The sequence below is a fragment of the Chaetodon trifascialis genome, chromosome 19 (assembly GCF_039877785.1).
Source record: "Chaetodon trifascialis isolate fChaTrf1 chromosome 19, fChaTrf1.hap1, whole genome shotgun sequence".
Lineage (NCBI taxonomy): Eukaryota > Metazoa > Chordata > Actinopteri > Chaetodontiformes > Chaetodontidae > Chaetodon > Chaetodon trifascialis.
Window position 1 is genome coordinate 10,067,696 of NC_092074.1, and position 23,279 is coordinate 10,090,974.

Here is a 23,279-nt window from a genome sequence, read left to right on the forward strand (position 1 = left end):
GTCGTAGCTGTAATGTTATGTGTGATTAGATGTGATAAATGCAGAATGTGTAGAAAACCATTAGCACGGCTCTTCAATCGCACTCATCGTCAGCCTCCGAAGAGAGAGCTTTGTATCCTCCACTCCACTGGGCTAAAAGCTACATGCACAAGCATAGCAACAGTATCCAGGGCTTGAATGAGGCCTGTGTCACAAACACTGACAGCCCTTTCAATCTGAACATGACGGAAAATGTTTCGCTGTACACCGCCATGCCGGCCTGAGCAGCATAATAAACTCCCAACCAGACATACAGTATAGTGCACTTCTCTGTCTAACATACTGCAGAGTAAAAGCTGCAACTTTTTGGAAGTGGTTGTGTGAGGGGTGTAGTAAGGTAATAAAAAACAGTGTTGCTCCATGGAGTGTAAAATGGGAGGGTTTGGCAGTGTGCAGAAAGGGAGGACAGCAGGGGAGAGGAGAAGGAGTGCAGGTCGCTGGGGTAATTTAGCTCTGATCGCAGTGCATTGTCGTGATGCCCGGGGAGGGAAGCCCATGCATCACACTGTAGCTGTGTCCAGGGTGCACTCTTATGATTGATCACCTCACACCCCACTTTAATTTAAAGTCAATGGCATCTATAGATACCTGTCAGAGCGGAGCAACCTGTAATGTCTCCTCACAGGGCAGGACCCTCAGTTCTCTGACTGAGGAGCCGCCGAAGAACAAGCAGAGTTTTAGCAGCCCGGGAACAAAAAGAAGAGAAAGGGGGCAAACCCCATAATCGCTCATCCAGCTGTTGTATTTCTGGCGGCTGTGACAGAAAGCGTAAGGTGTTCACTGGTGATTTGAGCCAAGACGGATTGCAGCAGGTGAGACCCAATGCAAATATAACTGACTGTAAATCAGATTTTTTACCCACGATCCAATTTCTGATTACATTAGGTAATTCAGACTTTGGATTTAACCTTTAGGGATGGGAAGCAAACCGGCCAGGGTTAGCAAACTGAAACATCTCTCACAATATGCTTCCTCTGCTCTTGAGAGTACTTTTGTCGCTCTAAGCCAGCTCTGGCTTAAATTGCTTTTTGTGTACTTTATTTTTCGCCTTAATCTTAATATCAGTGGGAGAGGCAGAAAGACATATAGGGGTATTACAGATGACAGATGAGATAAGTGTAAAATAGTTCCCTCTATGTACCTGGCAAGTCTGCAACTTTCTGTATTACAAATGACAGCAGGCCTCGCAGGGACATAAGATCACACCCATTAAATGATTCATATCCTTCAGCAATTACATTTTATTTTTGGCAGCGAACTTATGGGCCATCTAAATCATTGAAATAAGAACAAGGAGGTGATGCTGTCTGCCAAATTACATCCCTAGATTTATGATCAGAAAATCGAACGTGCTTTTCTCCGGTATCCCAATCATTCATAATGCAAGTGAAAACAGCATCACAATAAGAACTTTTTTAAAATCAATTAAGTCTTCGTGATCAAGATGAAATTTTCTCCCACTAATGTCAGCACTATACCGGACTATCCCCGCCTCTTATAAACAGGTTCTGTCTTGTGGCCTCCAACTATCACTATCATTAAAGCAGACCCTCCGGGGCCCTGCTGGCAAAATCATATTCTGATTCGCTGTCCCTGTCCTCCACTCTTGCATTCATAATGCAGGACCTTGCCCCGGAGGGCATGACAGGCACCTACAGGGCTTCAGGAAGCAAGTAGCCTGGAGCAGGAAAGATATGAATACTTGACGCATCTTCAGGTTTAAGGTCATGTACTATGGGCATACATATCCACAAACACATACACTTGGGACACTTGCATTTTATAGACATGATGTTTGCATGATGTCTTTGGAATTTCCCCTCGTGGGAGTAATAAAGGAATATTGAATTGAACTGAATGATGTGCAGGATCTGCAGATTTTACTGTGAATGCATGCCTGCATATGGACACGTGTGTTTAAAGGGGTCCAACATGGTGCCAGCTTCAGTGCATACATGCTCTACATTTGGTCTCCTAATTTTTATAGAGCACTTACATTAAAGTTACCGCTTTGACATGTGGAGTTTGGCTTGTTTGAAGTCTTATTAGGAGTTACAAAACAGCTCTTTGGGTTGCGAAGCCCAGCAGACACACTGGTCCGGAGCGTTGTAGCTTGCCACAGTGTATGAGGTGGGGGGGGGGGGGGGGGGGGGTGGTTATTTAGGAGAAATATGCTCATCACTCATGAGCAATATCAGTGTATACTAAACTGCAATATCAATATTTCCTATGTGCAATAATGTGAACTCCATAATTGCCATGTATTACTTATTATATTGTTTACTGACTTGCACTAACCTCTTCGCTGCTGTCAGTTCAACTAAAGAGCCATTCCTTCCTCACAGACTATTTCATTTGGATTCTTTTGTGTGTGCGTGTGTGCGTGTGTGTGTGTGTGTGTGTGTGTGTGTGTGTGTGTCTTGAAGAGGCACAAATATCCAGCAATTCATAAGAAAGAAGGAAAGATCACAAGAAAATTGGACAGTTTTCCCGCTTCTTTCCTAAACTGTGATGATTTCCAGATGCATTTTTATAGAAAAAGTGGTTATTTTCTAATACACCCATGATATACTCTATTTATCTGGAGAAAAAAGTGTGGTCTCTCAGCGAGAAACAACATCTCTTCTGTTTGAAGCATACAGACGGCCATCACATGTTCAGCTTGAGCAAACTAAAACAGACTACACCCACGGCAGGGGAGGAGCATATGTCCGTTTTGTTCATTTCACGCACAGTAAACTGTGTCTGATTGTGCCATGTCACCCTGTTGCTCTAAATCTGTGTCTGCACGTGCATACCTGTGCATGTGTGCGGGTGGTATGGGCAGGCGAGCGTGTATCTGCCGTAGAGAATCACATTTTTGGACTCACTCCATTTCACACTGTAATTGAGATAAGTGCCTTTGCCCTCATAATCCATTCAGAAAACATGGAGGGGAGTAAATCAATGTCCAGTCATAAAGCCTACAGGGTCAAAGGAGAGGTCTGGCGCTGCACAGTGTTAGTCAAAGTGTGCAGTTTCACGGCGAGCTCAAGCACCTCGCAGCCACCAGACACGCCGGACGACTTTTCCCCCTTCAATTAAAGTTTACTGTTTTTGGACGGGTGGAGCATATGAGGAAGTGACACTGCATAATTACAACATGGCTTTCTCTAAAGCAGATCTGCATGATTTGAATGATCAGATGTCCGCTGAAGTGCTTTAGTATAACCCAACCATATTTGAATCACGTGAATGAGATGACTGAATAATCTGCCACCCTCGGTCAAGCCCTGTTTTTGCAATTGGCCTACTGAGAGAAAATGCCTAAGAATTAAGTCATTTGTCAATAAATAAACACATAATTCTTGATTAGCTCTAACCATCTTGCTGTTAAAATGACTCATTTGGGATTGGCACCCGGGATCTCTGGCATGCAATAGAGGATATGAGATGAAAAGCAGCCATGGAAATTTGACCGGAACATCAGACCCGCACCCAAGATACTACACCCAGTGATAATAAGCACTCTGCACAAGTGACAAGGGCTGGCAAACAGGATCCACCAGAAAAATTGCTTTTCCCAGAGGACAAGCCCCCCCTGCAAGAAAAAGCTCTGTTTCATCAACTGTGCACGTGGCCCACATTGCCACGTGCACAATAAAGTTTTCTAACTGATCAGCCAGCTAAGTAACCAACACAATAACTCATAATCGCTCCTGTATGCAGTAAAACCATTGTGAGACTGAAGTGAAACTAAACCAATTAATGAGACTTTCAAACTGCGGTTAATGCATCGTTTGTGCATATTTCATGTGCACTAAAGCAAACCAACTCCAACACTAAACCAAAGAAATGACAACTTTGCCTCACAATGAGAGGCTTCTAATTACACTGTCAGCAAATTGCACATCGTTTGTTGCACTGCAGTGGGCTGCGACACAGTACCACGCTGTGACATGCAGAGACATAAAAGCCAACCATGTAAAGATATCTCAAGCCTTGCCGCGATGAACCATTCAAAGCTGCCATCTTGACAGGAGCTCTTCCAGCGGGAGAATTTTACAGTCAGCTTAGTTTGCAGATCATAAAGGCTTTTATTGCCTCATGGGTTGTAGTTCATCACCATGCACAGAGCTAAATGTGTTCCTATTTGCATGTGCATTACACGTCAAGATTGAGAGTGCCCAAGCCAAACCATCCCTGCTATGTGCTTAACGGCCCACTCCATGCCACGGGCATGACAGAGCTTCTCTAATAGTCAGTGCTTAGTCAAAGTAGGCATCCCTGAAATGTGAAAATCAATCATGGATGACAGCTCATTTGGGCTATCTACCAGGGGAAGGCAGAGTAAGGGAATAAAAGGGTAGAAATTCCAATTACACAGTTGATGACCATTTGCTCCATGGATATGTGTAACCTCTGGCTGATGTTGTTGACGCCTCCATCCACTTGTATAATGAGCATGCTGTAGTAACTTACTCAACAGAGATCAAGAATCAGAAGAAGAACGCTGCAAAGTGAGCGTTGCTTTGTAAAGAAGATCCAGGTGCTTCTGTGGAGCAGTCAGGAGGGTAAGAGACGAGATCACAGGCTGACACTGTCTCACTGTCACACTGTGACAGGCAAATTATCCCATATAGCTGGTTGAACTTGGCTGCCTTTAGCTGATTAGAATAATTAGAGAACAGCATGCTATACTGTCAAATACCTGTCCAAAGCAATATGCTGTATAGAGTCCATTTTTAGTACACAGTGTTCGAGACAAAAGTTCAACTTTAAATGCCAGCAACAAATCAAAAGATGAGATCACCATGCCCTAGACCGACAGCAGTTTACATGACCCATTTAACCTTCTTGCAAGCCATGCAAACCCCACAATCTGTTCATTGGCCCTGCTGTCACCCATGGACGGAGCTTCACGGCGGTCTGCCATGGAGTCAAACTGCTCAAAACTAATATAATTTTCGTCTGGGCAATCTAATAAAACACAAGGGCCATTTTCTCTCTTTTCTGTCCCTCCTGCCCTCTTTCCATATATCCTGGCGGGACTGCTATGATTCATGAGAGATGCGGTGGTGGCTCTCAGTATGCGATGAGCGAAAGGCACCTTGGGGAATTTTATGATCCATGACGAAGCGTCCAGGATCATTTTGGATGTATGCATGTGTCACTGCATATTAATAATGGCCTCTGTCTCATGAAAGCACCAGCACACCTTCAAAGGAGATAATTTAATCTTCTCCCCGCTGAGCCTCCTCTCCTCTCCACGCTTGCTAATACTTTGCCTCTGAATCCCAGTCAGAGGAGCCATCGCTTACATTGTGCACCTTGGCTTTGGGATAATAAAAAGAAGAAACAGGAAATGGTAGAGGAAGTCAAGACAACCAGGAGGAGGCAATAAGCCCCAGATTCAGAACACTGCTGAGGAAGATAAACACAGAGCTGGTGGAGAATCCTTTCTTCTCTGTACATATGTAAATTGAGTGGTCATATAATGTTACAGAGGAGCTAGTTGTTGAGGAAATTGACTTGTCACCTTTCTGGGTTATCTGCACTGCTGAGAATCATGTGCAGCCACAAAATATTCCCTCATTAAAAATTACCATCCTGCAGTGCTCTTTTTTTCCCTCATCTGTCCCCATTTTTGCACTGTAAGCCTGCAAACAAGCAAAAGAACAAGGCAGGGCGCTCTTAAGTGAGCTCCATGTGCCCTTTATCTTGCAGAAAGATTTCATTCTCTTTAAAGAGCTGGCGCCCCGCGGTGAAGCCAACAAATGAGGAGAGCATTGTTGGATCCCGGACTTGTTTACGGGACGGCATGGCGAGCATCGTCAAAGCCAGAGCTGATACTCATTATTCAGTGGCTGCACGGCATGCCGAAAGCTACCGAGCTCGGTAAGACTCAACCACAAAGCCTTACTTTTGATATATAACACTAGGTGATCTAATAATTGCCTGTAAAATCAAAGTTGATATGTAACAACCTCAGATGTCCTCCTGTTTTATTGTCGTGCATGTTGTGGTGAGAACCAGTTAACCTCCGTCAAGTGAAACCCATCATAAAAGACCTTCCATTATGTAAATACATGCACTAACATATTCCCTGTACACCAATAAGGCATTCACAGCACACGGCAGCCATGCATTAGCATGCATGATGACATACGGCTGTCAACAATAGGGTAATGTCAGCTGATGATGTAAGTGCATTAAGAAAACTTGTAAACCTATGAAAGGAACCACTAATAGTCCATCTAGAAAGTATCTATGCGGAGTAAAAAGCAAAGTCAACGTCAAATATCAAATAAGACATGACACAGAATTGCAAATGAATGCAAATCTGGGTAAATCCTTTCAAATGCTGCAAAAAACACTTAGCATATTAACACAAGAGCTTGATCTCTTGATCTTGACGGGTGTTGACTTAAATCAGTTTTAAAAGCTTTGCACTACTGAAACCATTGCCTTTGTGTACTCCTGAATGCCAGTGATTACTAACATCTGCCCACTTTTTCAAATTGAGGATATGGTCCATTAATTCTTCTTTATCTTTCTGCAGCATTTGTAGTTCAGCTTTTATCGAGAGCGCCAATATATCTGGGCTGGGGGTACCACATATCTGAGGAGAGCAGCACTTAAAACAAATGTGAGGAACAAAACAGACAGCATTATATGTTAAGGGTTTCTGGCAAAGGCGTCTGCGTTGCATTGTGACAGCTCAGATTACAAGGCTAAAAACAAGCTGAGAAAATATGAAGAAAGCCAATATTAGGCAAAGACGTACAATCAGCCTCCCACAAAACAGTTCCATTATCATGAACAGAGGCAGTAATCTACATATATTCAATGAGGCCTGGAAAAAACAATATGCTGTAGTAAATCTGATTTATCCTAACCCTCTGTAAAAGGGAAATGCCTAATGGAGGTGTGTGGTGGATTCAGCATTTCATGGCCTTCATCAGCCAGAGGTGTCACTGCAGTGCAGGAAAGGATCAGGAAATGCAGAGTGTTACAGGAGTTCAGGGACGGATCATTTCTGACACACCACTTTTATTCCTTTGTTTGTTCCTTCAGGGGAAACTGCTGCGAGTCAGTTTTAGACACAGTCAGAGCTATAGTCAAGACCAATGTGTGTTAGGGAGCCATGAGAGCTGGGGACGCATGAGGAACGAGCCTCTCTGGTGTCCTGCACTTCATGTGAGTGAATACGTTAATCGTCGACTGTGAGCCAATATAATCCTATTGACTAATACCTATCCACGCTTCAGGTGCTTCAGACTGCCTCAGCAAGACCAATTAAAAGATCTTACTGAAGAGCGCATATAACCCTGATTTATTAATCCCTGCACTGGTTATCGGCACATTCTTGAGTGGATTTTGAGATTTAAATTAGCATGTTTAAGGGGCATACATACATGAGATTTTCCTCCTCGTGATACAACCCTGATTCAATAAAAGCTGGGTCGCTGCGTAAAACATAAATAAACCAGTCACTGGATCAGACAAAACAGATATTTCCATCAAAATATTTTATCCATCTTCATGGATTAAATGCATTTTCCAGTCCTGTTGTAATTGCAAAGCTCCCTGTGTCAAGCTAAAACTCTCAGAAAGCGTCTAGACGTCAGCAGAGTTGTGTGTGACCATGCATTTTATGTCAGAAGTTAATGAGTGTTAGCATGTCATCCGACAGGCCGGGGAGCGATTCCCACAGCTGTTCCCCTTTTGGCTTTTCAGTGACGTTATCATCATGGCTGACTCCCACTTCCGTTGTAGCACATAACCTCGTAACATGTACAACAAGCCGCTTAATGGCAAAATAAATGAGTCAGAGGCCTTCTCCCTCTTGCCTTCCCTGCATGTGTGTGTGTGAGAGAGAGTGAGAGAAGAGCTGGGGAGTAAAACATAAACAGGAATAGAAAGCACACCCATGCAAGTGTGATCCTTTCTATGTATGTGTGAATGAACTGCACGGTCCAGAGAGTGCTCTTTTATTCACTCACATCCCTCTCAGTGAACCGCGTCTGCGGCAATGACAAAATCCCCCGCTGTCTTTAAGGTTCCTCTGTCGCCACACTCTCACCTCCCCTCAAGAGCGTGGAGGAGGTGAGAGGGAGAAAGCCTAAGCTGTCGTCACAGTTTAGATCAGTGTCCTGCCTCCACCCCCGCTGCCTCCCTTTGCCCTGCGCCCAAACCTCCAGCAGCGCATTATGCAACTTCAAAAACAAGGTCACAGAAATACCCAGAGAGGAATCAGAAAAGATAAACAGGACAGGAAGGAATGGGAAGGAAAACCCTATTCCTCCTCCCTCTCTATCTGCTCGCGTTCACTGCAGTGTGTGATTCAGCGGGAGGTCAGACTGCTGGAATGAGAGCGCCTTCAGCTTCTAACACATACAAACGCCTGCAGACGCACATTTAGACACATGCACAAACACAACATTGACACATTCACATGCCGGACACTGGCAGCCCCAGAGATCATGATAGTTTCAGCGAGACATGGTCCATCACGTCCTTGTGTGTGTGTGTGTGTGTGTGTGTGTGTGTGTGTGTGTGTGTACTTAAGCTGCATGCTGTGAGGTGTACCACTGTGAAGACTAATACTCACCCGCGGTTAAGATCAAATTTCCTAAACAAGGCATCCGCTTAAATAAGAAACCTTATTCTGACCCCCTCTTCATCATGCATTATTAATAAGGCTTCTTGTTTAAAAAAAAAAAAAAAAGCCCTGGTGGGCTAAAGAGACGTCACACATTACTTTTGCATTGCACCGGGGATTATCATTTACTGCAATGGAGAAGAAAGACGCATATGACTGACTAACAGGCAGCAATCCTAAAAAATATTATTGTGAAGTCCATACTGCTTTGTAAGGGAATAAATGATAATTGGAGCAGAAGGTGAATATTGCAATGCCCCATTAGTCAAGGAAATGTAAAAGTATAGAGCCTTCAACTAGGCTAGCAGTTCTGTGACGCTCCACTTAATCATGGCAGTGCTTTCAGCTAAATGCTAACATTAGAAGGCTAACATGCTCAAAAAGAAGCTGATATTAAGCAGGTGTTGTTTTGCTTTACATTTGCTGTAGCTGCTCATCGTATTCCCAAACAGCCAAGACATCATTAATCAAATCCAGCCTGTGTAGAACTCACCACTATGCCAGGGCTTAGGTACATCTCCACCCATCGGGGATAATTTAACACACTTTTGAGCACCTGCCCCAGAGCTGTTACTAAGTCCATGAGAGAACACTCAGTTTCCCCAATCCCCCCAAAATAATTGTCACTCGAAAAACGAACTGTTTTTAACTGGCATAACTGTGGTGAGCAGTGTGTGTGCATCCCCAGCTGTATGTCTCCCTATGACTGCCACGCATGTGTACGGTCATGTCATTCCATGTTAATGGGCTTTCCTCTGATGCTACAGCGGAGTAGAGAGACGGAGGCTGTGATGGAGAGAACAGGGAACCATTTGATGTTTGCCAGTTGAAAGAATAAGCCTTACTTTGGGTTGCGCTTTCCACAGAGGCATGCTGGGATTGAAAGAGCGCTTGCCCAGGGCTAAAGGGGATTTTTGGTGGGCGTCACACATCCAATTACCTCGGTAGCATCACAGAAATCCACGGGGAATGCACACACAAACAGACAGATGCACACATTCCCGCGTGCACATGGGCACCCACGCACACATCAACATGTAAGACACCCACTAAGGAGGCTCTCACTGCAGAGGGGGTGCAGCCAAATCTCACTATTCTGCTTCTGCTGGATCTGTTGCTACGGAATTCATGAATATTATCAGCATGTGTTGATGTTAGGATATAAATATGGATAGCAATATGGAAACACCACCCAGGTTCCACCTCTTTGGAGAGCATTATTAATGCATTCAGAGAAGCCATTACTGGATTTGCATGGGCTCTTCTGATGAGCCAAGAGGACCCGCGGATCCACTAATATGTTGAGGTTTATTGGTGCATTTCAAAGCTGTTTTGAAGTTCTCTGTTCTGTGGCAAAAGCTGGGATTTCTAGCTGTTTAATATCCCGCCAACAAACTTTAATATCGCCATGGCCCCACATCAGCACACCAAACACGTAGACACACCAAACTAAACTCATTTAAAACACAACATCCTGGAATTAATGCATTCAGGCTTTCCTTTTTTTTAACGTCCACCTGCACAGGTTGATAACTTTAATATTTCCTCTTTCCTTAAAACTGAGGCCCAAAGGCCAACAGGAAATCACACTCCACCAGACATTACTATGATATTGATTTCGTGATACATTTTTAATTATGCAAGAATTGTCATTTCTTCTAATAACGTGATGAAATGGCCTGGAGCGCCACTTCTCCAGTATTAAAGCTGATAAATCTCTGATATCTGTGTCGTGGTAAATCACCTGGAATATGGTCACAGATTAAGTTTTAGCAGTCGCTTTCAAAATAATTTGGGTTGCCATGCAAAGTTTTCTTCTTTCATATTTGCGCCTAAACCCAGAACACAGCACTAAACTATACAAGCAACATGCATGCACTGAGTAAATACTGGTGTTCATCTTTAGATCCCAAGGACTGGCACAGCGGTCCCCAAACAATCAACTAAAGATTGACTATTGACCTGCAATTACACATAATCAACCTTACCCTTAACTGAACTTGGAGGATAAAGTCAATGCTGAGTCTGGTACTTAGCTCAAGAAAAAGTTGCTTCTCGGGAAAGCTTTTCTGCTCAGCACAGACACCTTTGATTAAAACTCAAGAATAGATGGACATAAATTCTGCTCCAAGATATATTTTAGCAACCTTCTCAAGCTAATCACATCAATGAAAGGTCATCAGAGAGGTCAAGCCAGCCCATTCCTTATTATTAAGAGGCCTTAAGTGCTCAGAGATGATGCCGCTCTTTGAGGCATTTGGTACACACCCAGAACTGAAAGAGTAATAATATTGTGTGCAAGAGAAAAGGCAATGTAAGGGCACGGGGAAATAAAATGGAGGGAAATGTGGGGGAAGCAGAAATAATGAAAAAGGGCAGGAGGTCAGTTCAAGCTGTGAATGTGGCATTTGAGGAGGTCTCCTTCAGGCTTCAATCATCTTCAGATGAAACGCATCTAACTGACACGAAAGAGCAGTAAAAAAGGATTCGAAGCGTGTCTCTCTGAACGCTCAAGTGCATGCATGTGACTTCCTCGTTGCACACTGCAGGAGACTCTTAACCGAGTCTCGACGTTATAGATGTCATGATCGCACCATTCTCACTCGGGCATACACAGTCTTAACACATGCATTAACTTGTTGTAGTCATCGTCATATGATGAGATATGATCAACTGAAAATTCATTCGAGAAAAGCATCAGATTTCCCACCAGAACGCACCCTGCATGTAATCCAATTTCACCACGCAACAGCAAGTTTGAATTAATCAGCAATTTGACTTGTGCTTTAATGTGCAGTCTCAATTTGGTAATGCTCATGTTACTGTAAATATGTCATTGTCATGATTTGATTTGCCTATTACAATATAAACATTTCCATCCATCCATCCATTATCTATACCGCCTATCCCTTTCGGGGTTGTGGGGGGCTGGAGCCTATCCCAGCTACAATGGGCGAGAGGCGGGGTACACCCTGAACCGGTCGCCAGCCGATTGCAGGGCCATAAACATTTCCATGCAAAAAAAAAAAAAATCAAAGGGTCTGGCTCAAAGAAAAAGAAACCCGTGCGGTGAATAGCTGATGCGAGCCTTTGTTGGGGCCAGGGGAGAGCAAACCAAATCAAGTGAGAATTTCATTGAAGGTGCAAACGCGTGGGCTGATTCTTCCGCTGTTTGTGGCGAAGGGAGAAGCTCTCCAAAAGGAAGCATGCCTCACGCTGTGTAGACGCGTACAGGCCGTCTCATGAGCAGGACTGGATTGCTAAAACTGAAGGGCAAAGCATGAATTCATGAGACGATGCGCCACACTGTGAGGAGACTCGGCAGCCCAGCAAGAGTTAACTCGCTTTTCTCAGATTCTGGACTCATTTGTATTGTTCTGAGCAGCTGATGCGTGGCTACCACCATAAAGTAACTCCTGTATAGCTACAGTGTACAAATATAACTCCAGGTAAAACAACTAGGAAGTGCAAAGTTTTTGCTGCAGCAGCCCGAGTGAAGACGAGAAGGGAGATGGCAGACAGTCAGAACTGGGCAAGAACTGCAACATCTGCATTAAATCTCGCTCTGAGATTTCTTTCACCACTTAGTGAAATCTCAGTGGAGGAGCGCTTTGCCTTATCCAGATAACTCTGCTTGCTTTGCCATAGGAAGCCATTAACTGACAGTACACGGCTTGAGGTTAGCCCCATGGGTTTAACAGCCTCTGGGATATACAGCGTCTGGCGGAGAGATGAAGAGAGCATGACGCTAAAGAGATTAGCTATTACATAGTGAATTTCTGTTAGAAGAATAAGGTTTTTCGAGACTATTGAGGGATACACAGAAAAGTCATATAATCCAAAAAAGGGCTCAACAGACAGTTAGATATCCCTTTAAAAAGGGTTGGAGGTTTAGTAAGAGTAAACGCGCGCGTAATGACTGCATCGCATGTTTGCAGGCGCTCTGAGGCACGTTCAGCGTGTGTGATGAGCCTCGCTCAGACGGGCTGATGCGTGAGCGCGGTGATAAATCACACTGCTAAATTAATATCTCAGCAAAGTATTGCCCTAGATAGAGGGGAAAAAAGCACACACGCACACAGAAAACACATACACATGCTCCCACAAACACACCCACACAAACACACAAACTGCATGTTCATCTGTCTTGAGATTTCACAGTGCCTCTGCAGAGCCACGGCACAACTCCACAGTCCCCGTCTCCTTTCGCCAGTAGGGGAATGGCTAGATTTGAGAGAGGAGGGGGAAAATAATACGACATGGATACTTGAGGGGTTTTTTTGTAGTTGCATTTGCATGGATGGGCAGGGTCGGGGGTTATGGATGTGATGGTAGTCTTATGCAGGGGTGTCTCTGTGTGTGGCTCCCCTGCTGTCTGACGCTGATTCCAAGCTAGAGACTACTGAAGGCGTCACTGTCAACATGTTTTCTCCACCACTGTTCCTGCTTGTCAGAGAAGCTTAAGCATTACTCGCTACAAAGATAAGGAGGCCCCTTCCTGCAGTTGCCTCACAGCACTGAAATGGTGGTTATTTTTGAAGAGACATATTCAGCCTCTACCCCCGCCCGCTGAACCCCCTCCGATCACCCTAGCCCCCGCCCGGCCTCCGCCCCCCCAGCAGCAATCTCATCTGCTCTCGTGCACAATTGTAAGGCTGCTGCGAGGAGCTTGCGTTTCTGCAATCACTTCACATTTGTTTCAGCGATTGATTTCCTGGCATGTGAGGGGAAGGAGAGAATGAACGAGTGGGTAGGCACTGAGGGAGAGAGGGAGGGAGGGAGGGAGGGGAGGGGAGGAGCGAGCAGAGGGAGGCAACAGGGAAGTCAGAGGATGTGCAATGCCAGGCTCACATACTGTCACCATGACAACAGACATCACTTCACAGGAGCAGCACTTAGGATGCCTGTGTGGGCTGAAGTGACATAGTTGAAGGTTGGCATTAGCCTCTTGTGGGTGCCACAGCGCACCAATCCTCTCCTGGCTTGCTTTTTTTTGCTTTATTTCCTCCACAGTACTGCTAAAAGGTGCCCTGTTGCTCTTATCAGCTACCTATTGGGACTGCTGAGTGATTTGTACTTCATGTGTGTAAATGCGGGTGCTGCCAGTTTGGTTTAACAAAGACAATCCAACTGACTGAAGTGTGTAAGGGAAGACTGAAGGAGACATTCATATTCAATGAGACCCTTTCATCAGCTGCGTCACTTTGAAGCTGGCTAGCATGTATAATTCTCTGTGATTTGAAGTGATGCCAATCATGGAAATGATAACTTGAGAAACGGAAACACACCGCAGACACTAAAAAGGCTCCATCTTAGCAGATAATTCTGCTGTTCATTAAGAAAATCTGTAACACTTTATGAGGATGCACAATTGACGTTTTGAAATGCAAAACCAATGCATGACTCATCAAGACCTAATGCATGTATTAATGGGTTATATAACACTCACTTAATATTAATAAAAGATCAAGTTTATGTCATGATTTGCAAATCAACAATTTGCAAAATGAATTTCAACACACAGCTAAGTCATACACTAATTAACATGGGATTATATTAGCTATAAACCAGGTAAAAGGACATGAGCTACACTCACTCTCAGCCTCTCTACAAGCATAAATGCGCCTGGTTCTTCTCTTTATGCATGAATTATATACCTGGATAAAGGGATTTTGGTCTGCTCTTATCAGCATGCAGCATGTACTGTCATGTGCCTTGCTCTCTACATCATGTTTATCTATTCACGCACAGTATATAGTATTTATGAGCTGGCCAAATTATAATGCACGTACGAGGCATGATGGCATAATGAAAGCATGAATGTCTGTGATGTCCAGTGAGTGGCGTTTCAGCAAACAAACAGCTAATATATGATGAGATGTTAATGAACGCCTGACTTAATGGGGAGCTAATGGTTGTAAACTGAGTAGAAAATGTAAAACTATGAAACTGAAACACAAAGCATAGCTGTGGCTCAGATAAGGGAAACGTGCTTAAGGTTTATATTCTATTGTTTAGTCGCAATTACATGTTTTTTTGCCAAAATCTTTACCTCAGTGACTTAGTCTTGGAGCGGCTACAAAGGTGGATACTTTAAAGTCTCCCCAGATATTTATGGTAGAAAACTTGCACAGATCCGATGTGGCCGTTTTGATTTTAATTTTAATTAATTTTTCTTTTTGATTATGAAATATTAAAACGCTCAATCCGGACTTCCATAAGGTTCTGATGTCACCGTCCTCGGCCACGCCCCCCAGCACAGCTGTGGTTGCAAAAACACCAGCAGAGCCGTGAGAGCTGACCAATCAGAGCAGACTGGGCTTTTGGGGAGCGGGGCTTTAAATACACAGGCACTACAACAGAGTGTTTTCGAAGGGAAGTGAACAGGTGCTGCAACAATGGACGGTATGAGAAAAATACTGTGTTTTTTGGACATTAAAGCATGGAAACATTTTCTAGCAGATGCCCAAAATAAAAGTACAAACCTGAAAATTAGCATGATATGAAGCAGCAGCACTACATCATTTGTTCATTTTGTTAGTTCCAAACTGCAACCACAAACTAGCTTCAAAAATCAGAATCAGTGTAAACTCTTGGTGGAGGTAAATCTCCGTCTATTGAATATGACGTACATGTTATTATGCTAATGTTGTGCCTGCAAATTATAATCCTACGCAAGCAGCTGATGTTACCAACTTTTTTTTTAAAGCATATGCTCTTCTTTTTTTATTTGTTACAACAGCATTCAGTGTAGAGCAGACAGGAAATGACAGAGATGGACAGATGTGGGGGATGACATGCTACAAAGATCCCTGGCTGGACCTCAACCCCTTTACCAACAGGTCTCAGTCCTTACTAACATTCATCCTTTAAGCTAAGCAACTGTCTTTATGATGGTCCTATCATCTTCAGGAAAAGCATTAAGCTATTGTACTGTTAGCCTTTTTTGCTACAAAATATGAGGACAACAAAAACATATTACAGTGTCACGATGTAAATGATCTTTATGAACTTATGTTAATTTCTCTCATGAAAATGGCAACAGAGACTCCCCAGTGGGAGTTATATCCCAAGGATCTAAATCTGTCATGAGTCATGTTACAGCTGCGCCAGCACTATTGAGCAGTTTGGCTTCTTAAAGCAAGCTGCGTAGCTTTAATCTATTGCGGCTGGACAATGTGTCTGTCAACATGAGGAAATTAACACGATTAAAAGGAATGAAAACGCTACAGATAAAAAGCCTTCTTGCTGTACAAGGTAATATTAGCAGGACCGAGGTTGACATTTAAGATTTAAATCTTGTTTTTAATGATCCGGATGATGAACGGCCACTTCATTAGAATGTCAGGAGACAAAGGGAAAAATATCAGTTATGGTTCGGTGCCGGCCTTCTCTGCAGGTTAGAGGCCACACCAGACTTCATTACAAGCGCAGAATTACTTCTGATTCTAAATAAACCGGGGCAAGAGGCTGGTCTAATCATGCACCAGAACGGGACTTAATGAATGAATGACTACAAGATCATTAGCAGAAGCTTTCTGTCCTCAGCACTGTACAGAGCAGGACAAGTAGCTCAGGGTTTGGGGATGTGGGCTTAACAGTTGAAGCAGCCAGCCAGGTTACAATAAGCTTCTTTGGTCCGCGGTGGGGATTTGGCCTTGAATGATCCAGAGGTAAATTGTGTTCCTGAACTCATCCAAATCCTCACAGTAGAAGGAAGAAAGTATTACAGCTGTTCGTGATGTGTGCACAGTATCCAAAGCTACATTATACTTTTCGGGGGGTTTTGAACACAGTCATGGAAAATATGACACTGTGAACATTCACAGTCATTCCCAATGTAAAGTATATTCCATTCATCCCAGCTGTGCACGACTCTGTCTTTGCTGTGAACTACTGTATGCATCTGAAAAAACGCAACGGAATCGTTTATTTTCGGTGCAGGGGGATGGCGCGGAAGCTGACAGTGCTGTTAAAATCCCAACCACAACCCCAAAGCTTACGGCTCCATCTTTCATTTTGCCTACTGCCAAAGTACACACACCATCTACATCCCTGAAAATAGCTAAAGGGGGCAGAGAGAGGGCAAAACTGAGAGTGGCATCCTTCCAGTGGAGAGCGTCGCCCTGCAACACACCCACCCACACACACAGAGCCACATGGTGTTTCCATCACTTTTGGGGACATTACACAGAACATGACATTTAAATGTGTCTCAAGTTCCCCAACATTATGGATGTGCCGCAATGAATTGAACTCCAAAACTCAACATGCTAAAAAACAGCTGCTGCACCTTGAGCTCATTGTATTGGAGTATTAAAGTAACACTGTTAACACAGCAGGAGTGCTTCAGACTTTAAGTTCAAACATTGTCTCTATGGTGTATATTCAGTGCCAGTCTCTGAGGACTCGGCCCAAAGAGAACTGACATTCGGTATGATTAAGTTGGTGCTATCTGAAGCTCCACCCAAGGGTATGTAGTAATCCCCAGTGTGCACCTCACACTGTTCTACTGCAACGAATTACTTCTTGTGCGCTGTACCCAGATGCATATCCTCATTTGCTTCTGATTGAAGCGCATACACTGTAGACGTCCATCCGATGTTGTGTTCCCTGGGGTAATGGGAGGGAGAGACAGGCAGAGGAGAGAGACAGGCAGGGAGATGGGGACTGAGAGTGGGAGGGAGGAGAAGAGATAGAGTTATCCGTGGTCTCATTACGGTGGGAAATGTGAGGGTCCCGATCCAAGGGAATGATGAAGGACTCTGTGGAGGAGGCCTCTGAGAACCAACAAAGACGGCTTTAGTTTCACTGGCAGAATGCATTTGCATAGCTTAGAAGCCAAAGCGTCTGAACCGGGGCTCATGAAAAGAAACCCCAGCAATTGGTTGGACTTCAATGCAAACGAGAGTGAGCGAGAGACAGAAAGAGAGAGAGTGAGAGAGAGAGAGGGGGGCAGAAGTGGGATGGGAGAAAAAGCGGTAGGAACTTTTTCTCTTCACAAAACGAGATCGGGAACATCTGCACATCCCATGGAGGTTGTCGCTGACTGACTTTGATGCAAAGAGAACATACTGAAGGCGGTACATCTCCAGATAAAGTAACAAGCCAAAAACACTTCCACGCTATCACAAGAGTCATGTTCCATTGAAGCCATTTGATATTATTATTTAGTGTACTTTGGTTGTGAGCAGTATTAGAAATAAATGCCATTCGAGAATATTGTTGTGATGGAAGAGAAGCCACTGGCCTGTCGAAGCTCTGGAGAGCAACACGGAGATGAGCAGAGGTTGAGATGATAGAGCAATCTCCTGGAGAAGGGTTGTGTGTGTGTGTGTGTGTGTGTGTGTGTGTGTGTGTGGGAGGGGGGGTGATGAGAAAAGAGAGACACACACAGAAGAGGAATAAGGAGGAAAAAAAGAGGAAAAGATAAGGAGCGCTGGAGAGAGAAAGAGTGGAGCAGATGTTGTACTTTAGTGGTGTCTCTCTTTTCCCCCCTGTGGCCTGGAGTCATGGAGGGATGACTAACCTTCATCAGTCCTCTTTAATGACTCTGGCAGCACCACTTAACGCACTAGTACGTGATTTCTTCATTACTACATCATGATTCCGCCATTTAATCGGCCGCGATGACGTATACGTATGCTCAGGGATAAAAATACTCGGCAAAAGTCTTACATTCGAAGCATCCCATTCATCTTCTACCGGGTCCATTCGGGAAAATCTGGAAAAGAAAGTGATAACCGACACTTGGGTATAAAACACTGCATATGATATGACCAGAGCAAAGAATTCAAGCCTTGCCCTCTATAAAACCTGCTGTGAAACTCTCCCACTTCAAAGTTACTGCCACCATTATGTGTTCTCCTTCTCACAGCCCTCATTTCATTCAGTCGCACACCCACTGCTTTTCACCTGTGGTGCACACACCGCCCCCCTCCCCCGCCCACCGTCATGTGTCAAAACCTTCAGTGAATACAATGGGAGGCAATGCAACACGCATGCTAATGTTTTGCCACCATTAATAATAAATGTTGACTTTTGGACCTCGCCATAGATTTTTTTATTCAGACCACCTCCCTGCAGACGTACAGCACACTTTAAACATCTATCTATCCGTCTATCTGAGCCTGTTTCTTGTTGCAGTACCAGAATGTAGCAGCAGGAAAGCAGCACAGAATCAAATCCATCCTAAAGCACACATACTGTACGAGGGGTGAAACACTATAGTGATGGGAAATAAGAAAGGGAGGGGGGGGGTGGACTGTGGGGAATTTTCTGCCTGTGCAACATACAGGCACAAACACAAGACAGTTAAATCCTCAAACAATTCCATCTGCTACATCTCCCCGTCTCTTCTGCTGCTGCTACAGGCCTACTAATCCACACATACCTCTATGGCAACACCACATAGAGCGTTATGGGATATGATTCCTTCTAATGAGCTTGCATCTTCATCTGCACGTACGCGCTGTAGCACGGGCAGCCTGCTCACAGTGAGAATCCGCAGCTTTGATCTGACATTCATGGGATCGTTTTTGATGGTTAGCATCGTGCCCGTCTCTCCTGAATACGTGTGTATCTTAGCGAGACCACTTTAGCGGATGAGGATATGGACAATGATTTCTTGAGACGTCAGTGTTTGATGAGAGGTTGTGCCCTCGGGCTTAATGCATAACTGGAGGGATTCACTCACTCCAAATAACGACGCCTACGTACGAATCTTCCATCGCCCGGACAGCGCTAAGAGGTTTGAAGATTAGGAAAAATTGGAAAGTGCATGCAGCGTACGGTAATTTTACACACTTAACTGCGAAATATCTCTGCAGTTGGTGTTGGGAAAAACATTTTGATATGTGACATACATGAGAAGTCATGCTCCAGCTGCCTTGACTTGTGCTGTGATTTATTATCTTACTCACCCCCCCCCTCCCTTGAGAGCAAAAGAATAGATAAAATCCTGGCGCATCATTGGTCAGGTGCAGCACCATGACTGTTCCTGTCATGCTCACAGTAACCTCTCATTGCTACATCACCTCACACACACACGCACACACGCACACGCCATGTCGACAAAAGATCTTTTTTTAGTGCTTGGCAATGGCTTCTGAAACACACCATCCCACATCTCTACTTAACCCCGCGTTCTCCTCCCGCAACCTCTGCTTCGGTCAGAGCCACTGTCACTGCCGACAGGTCAGGGCCGTGCACCTCAGGGTTTCCTCCGTGTCCCGATGTGAGCGCACATGAATCATTATTTCCCCCACAGTGCTGCTGCTGCTGCCGCTTCTGCAAGGATGGCGATTCATATGAGACATCATCTGTGCCACTGGTTGCACAAGCAGGCAGAGTAAGAGACAGAAATGTGTGCTCGTTGTTAAGTGCAGGAGTGTGTGCATGGGTAGGAGAGACAGAGAGAGACTCAGACAGACGGATGTAAGGAAGCGGGACCACACGTGATAATAATTCATGACTGAATACTAAATGCCACTGCTCAGATACAGGTTACAGCCGTTATGGTGACATTCAAAAACACATTTGGCCTAATGTAAGACAAGTGCCACGTCGACCTTTTAAATGATAATTAGCAAATGACACGTCTGAGAGGCCACATGCTTCCAGATCAAAACGGCCAGGTTCCAGGGCAACAATCTCTGACTACAACAGTGAATGTATGCTGCTCACAGAGCATCATGAGTGATGGATTGGATGAGAAAAGCGGCTGTTCATGATTGGCTACACACGCGATTTGCTGTATAACCTCAGGGTTTGCTGAGAACATTTGGAGGCTCTCACTCAAACGTGACATTCAGACCTGATTTGTCACCCGTACAGGAGTTTTTTTCTTCTTCTTCTTCTTCTTAAATAGGACCTTGAGAGTCTAAAGGGAACAAGTGGCGATTTATGAGCGACCAGTGTTTTACAAGGTCATGATCACGTTTGGCTTCAGCGGGAAGCAAACTGCATACACTCACCGTACACTCCTTGGCAACGGATGCCCTCCACGATCAGCGCCACCAGCCCCCAAACACAGATAATTAGATCCATCCTTTCACGTTAATCTCTGCATATCCAGCTCTCAATGGCAAGAAGTCCTTCGCGGGGCGGTGAAACTGAGGCGCATAAGACACAGCACAGCTCCGATCCACGCGTCGATTAATTCAGTCTCTGTATTCGCTGTGAAGGTATTTATGGCCGCAGGAGGCGAACGCTCAGGTGGTGATGGTTTTGATGTCCACTGCCATGTAGTGAAAACGCGCAGCGCTCGCGACACAGAGGCGTCGCGCGGAGGATGCGGGGAAGCAGACGGGCGCGGGGAGTGGGCTGCAGAAAGCCCGGCCTTACGACAAACAGCAACCTCTCCTCGACTCCAGGTAGGTGCGCTCCACTGAAACCGTGTGTCCCTGGACTTTAGCGAAGACCCCCGCGGCGCCGAAACGACGGGGGACACGGATGCTGTCGACTACAGGCAGACGGAGCCTCGGCACCCACGGACATAGCTCCTCAATTCCAGCTGTGGTTCAGGGGATGCTGCCGCTGCGTTGACTGCATGCTGTCAAACGGAGCCATCACCTCTGCTTCACGCGCACATACAAAATAGACCCACACAGTTAAATTCTCACTGTTTTCACCTTCCGGGCTGGGAAGTCGTCAAACTGCCGCTGTGCGCTCTCACAGTCACATCACGACTGCACCTCGACGCCGCGCGCTCGACTCATCTCTCCCGGTGGCAATGACAAGGGGAGGGTCCAGCCGGGTGAGGAGCAGCGGATGGTTCCTCTACAGCTCCTCGGCGATGCCCGCTGTTGTCTCGAGCATTATGAGACCACTTTCTGATGAATTCACGCGACGGTAGGAGCCGGATGTGCCCGCCGTGGAGCCAGTTGAGCATCAGTCACGTTGCGCAATACGTGCTACGGAGACCGAGCGGCACCGCAACCGGTCTGTGGCTACGTCAAGAGGTGCGTGGCTTCCAGCGCTCATCTGTATGGGAGTCTTCGCTCAGCGTCAGGAAAGGCATGAGAGGCGCAGCTGCTGGATGCTGGGAGAGAGAGAGGGAGAGAGATGGGACCATTGGAATTCAGGAGATCGAGCTTTGACAGACCTTTGCAATCAACACCAAACACAGTCTATACTGCTGTCTGCTCGTTTCACTGCGCCTCCTCTATCAGACAGGCAGGATCAGATGCTGCCATGTAGCATACATCTGCTGCATCACATTCCTTTAGTTTGACACAGTGAGATGTCTGTGTCAGTATATCCAAGCACACACACACACACACACACACACACACACACACACACACACACACACACACACACACACACACACACACGCACACACACGCTGCTGCTGCTGCCGTCACAGGCCTACATGTTTCTGGCAACTTTTTAGCAATACATAACTTTTAAAGTTTTAAAGAGGTACAGCTAAGTGGTTCCCAAATGGGGTCCCAGCGTGCCCTCAGGGGTCCCCCTGGCAGTTCCAAGCGGCTCCTGCAAAATGAGAAAATCCCTCCAATTTCGCCATATTTAGGGACGATAAACATCCCAATTAAAAACGTGTAAGAAGGTCTGTTCTGACCACGGGTCTCGCCTCACCATTGTCCTCCAAATACTGACGAATGGTCTTCTGGACATTTTCAGAGCCACTGCATGTCCTGTTGAAGTGTTTGGTAATAACAATACTGGCAGGATCTAAAAGTTGCATCTGTTTCCTAGCAACACAGTTTCGATTAAACGGTTTTAATTAGCATAACAATTTCTCCACTGGAGAGGCACGTGGAATATTTTTGGGATACATGGGGATAAACGTCAAGAGTAACACTTTGATTCCTGATCACACACACAGCATCGAAGGGCGAAAAAGATTTGATTCATCACCGAATGAGGTTTCCCTGTGATGACAAATAATGCAGTTTGGTGGAAAGTCATTGCTAATTGAGTATATTCACCATGCATTACAAAAAGAATAAAAAGGTGACAAGTGACACTATAGTTTTCTGGGGTTTTGTCCAGAGTCAGCTCACAGCAGAAACGCTGTGCTGGGGCAGCCTCTTCCTCAGAGGCAGCTGGGGATGAGCTGGGGCGGTGTTTGCTGGAGCACCAGTGGGTGGTTTAGTGCCCTCTACAGGACTCCATTAAATGAATCCTTAATCCTGCAGCCATTGGCGGTTGTACCTAGTTTGTGACCAGGCTATAATTTTGATTGCACACACTGACTGTTTAAAACCGAAATAAAGATGACATCATGATTATTTCATTGCCTCATGAGGTTTCCATCATTGTTATTCTGCTGAGGTGTCAATATCTGATCCTTAGATCAGGATCGCCAAGTGGAGCAGAGGAGTAAAATGAATTTAGTGGGGTTAATATTTGATATAGGCTATTCCAAATTTAATTTAGGGATCTAAATGATTCATCTTGTCCATCCCTTTTATACCGTCATTAGTGTGGTGCCCTTGACTGCCAGAGTGGTGAAGCAGCGAAGATAGCAACTGTCATTTTGAAAACGTTTCAGCTCATATTTTCTGCCAATAACTGGCTTTGTTTTATTTGTATAGGTGTGTGAAGGTGAGAGCTCCATCGTTTTTAT

General features: G+C 45.0%; 1 protein-coding gene across 2 annotated transcripts in view; it reads right to left on the bottom strand.

Moving 5' to 3' along the window:
* The window catches only part of LOC139347938 (MAM domain-containing glycosylphosphatidylinositol anchor protein 2-like), a 164,360-nt gene extending 142,667 nt beyond the window's left edge, over nt 1-21,693 (bottom strand). The window contains exon 1 of one of the 2 annotated variants that reach the window (XM_070987815.1): nt 20,659-21,693. In XM_070987815.1, coding sequence (XP_070843916.1) covers nt 20,659-20,731 — 73 coding nt within the window. In that variant the 5' untranslated portion in view covers nt 20,732-21,693. The remainder of the gene's footprint in view (nt 1-20,658) is intronic. The other variant, XM_070987814.1, reaches the window with a different exon arrangement.
* Nucleotides 21,694-23,279: the final 1,586 nt, after the last annotated feature.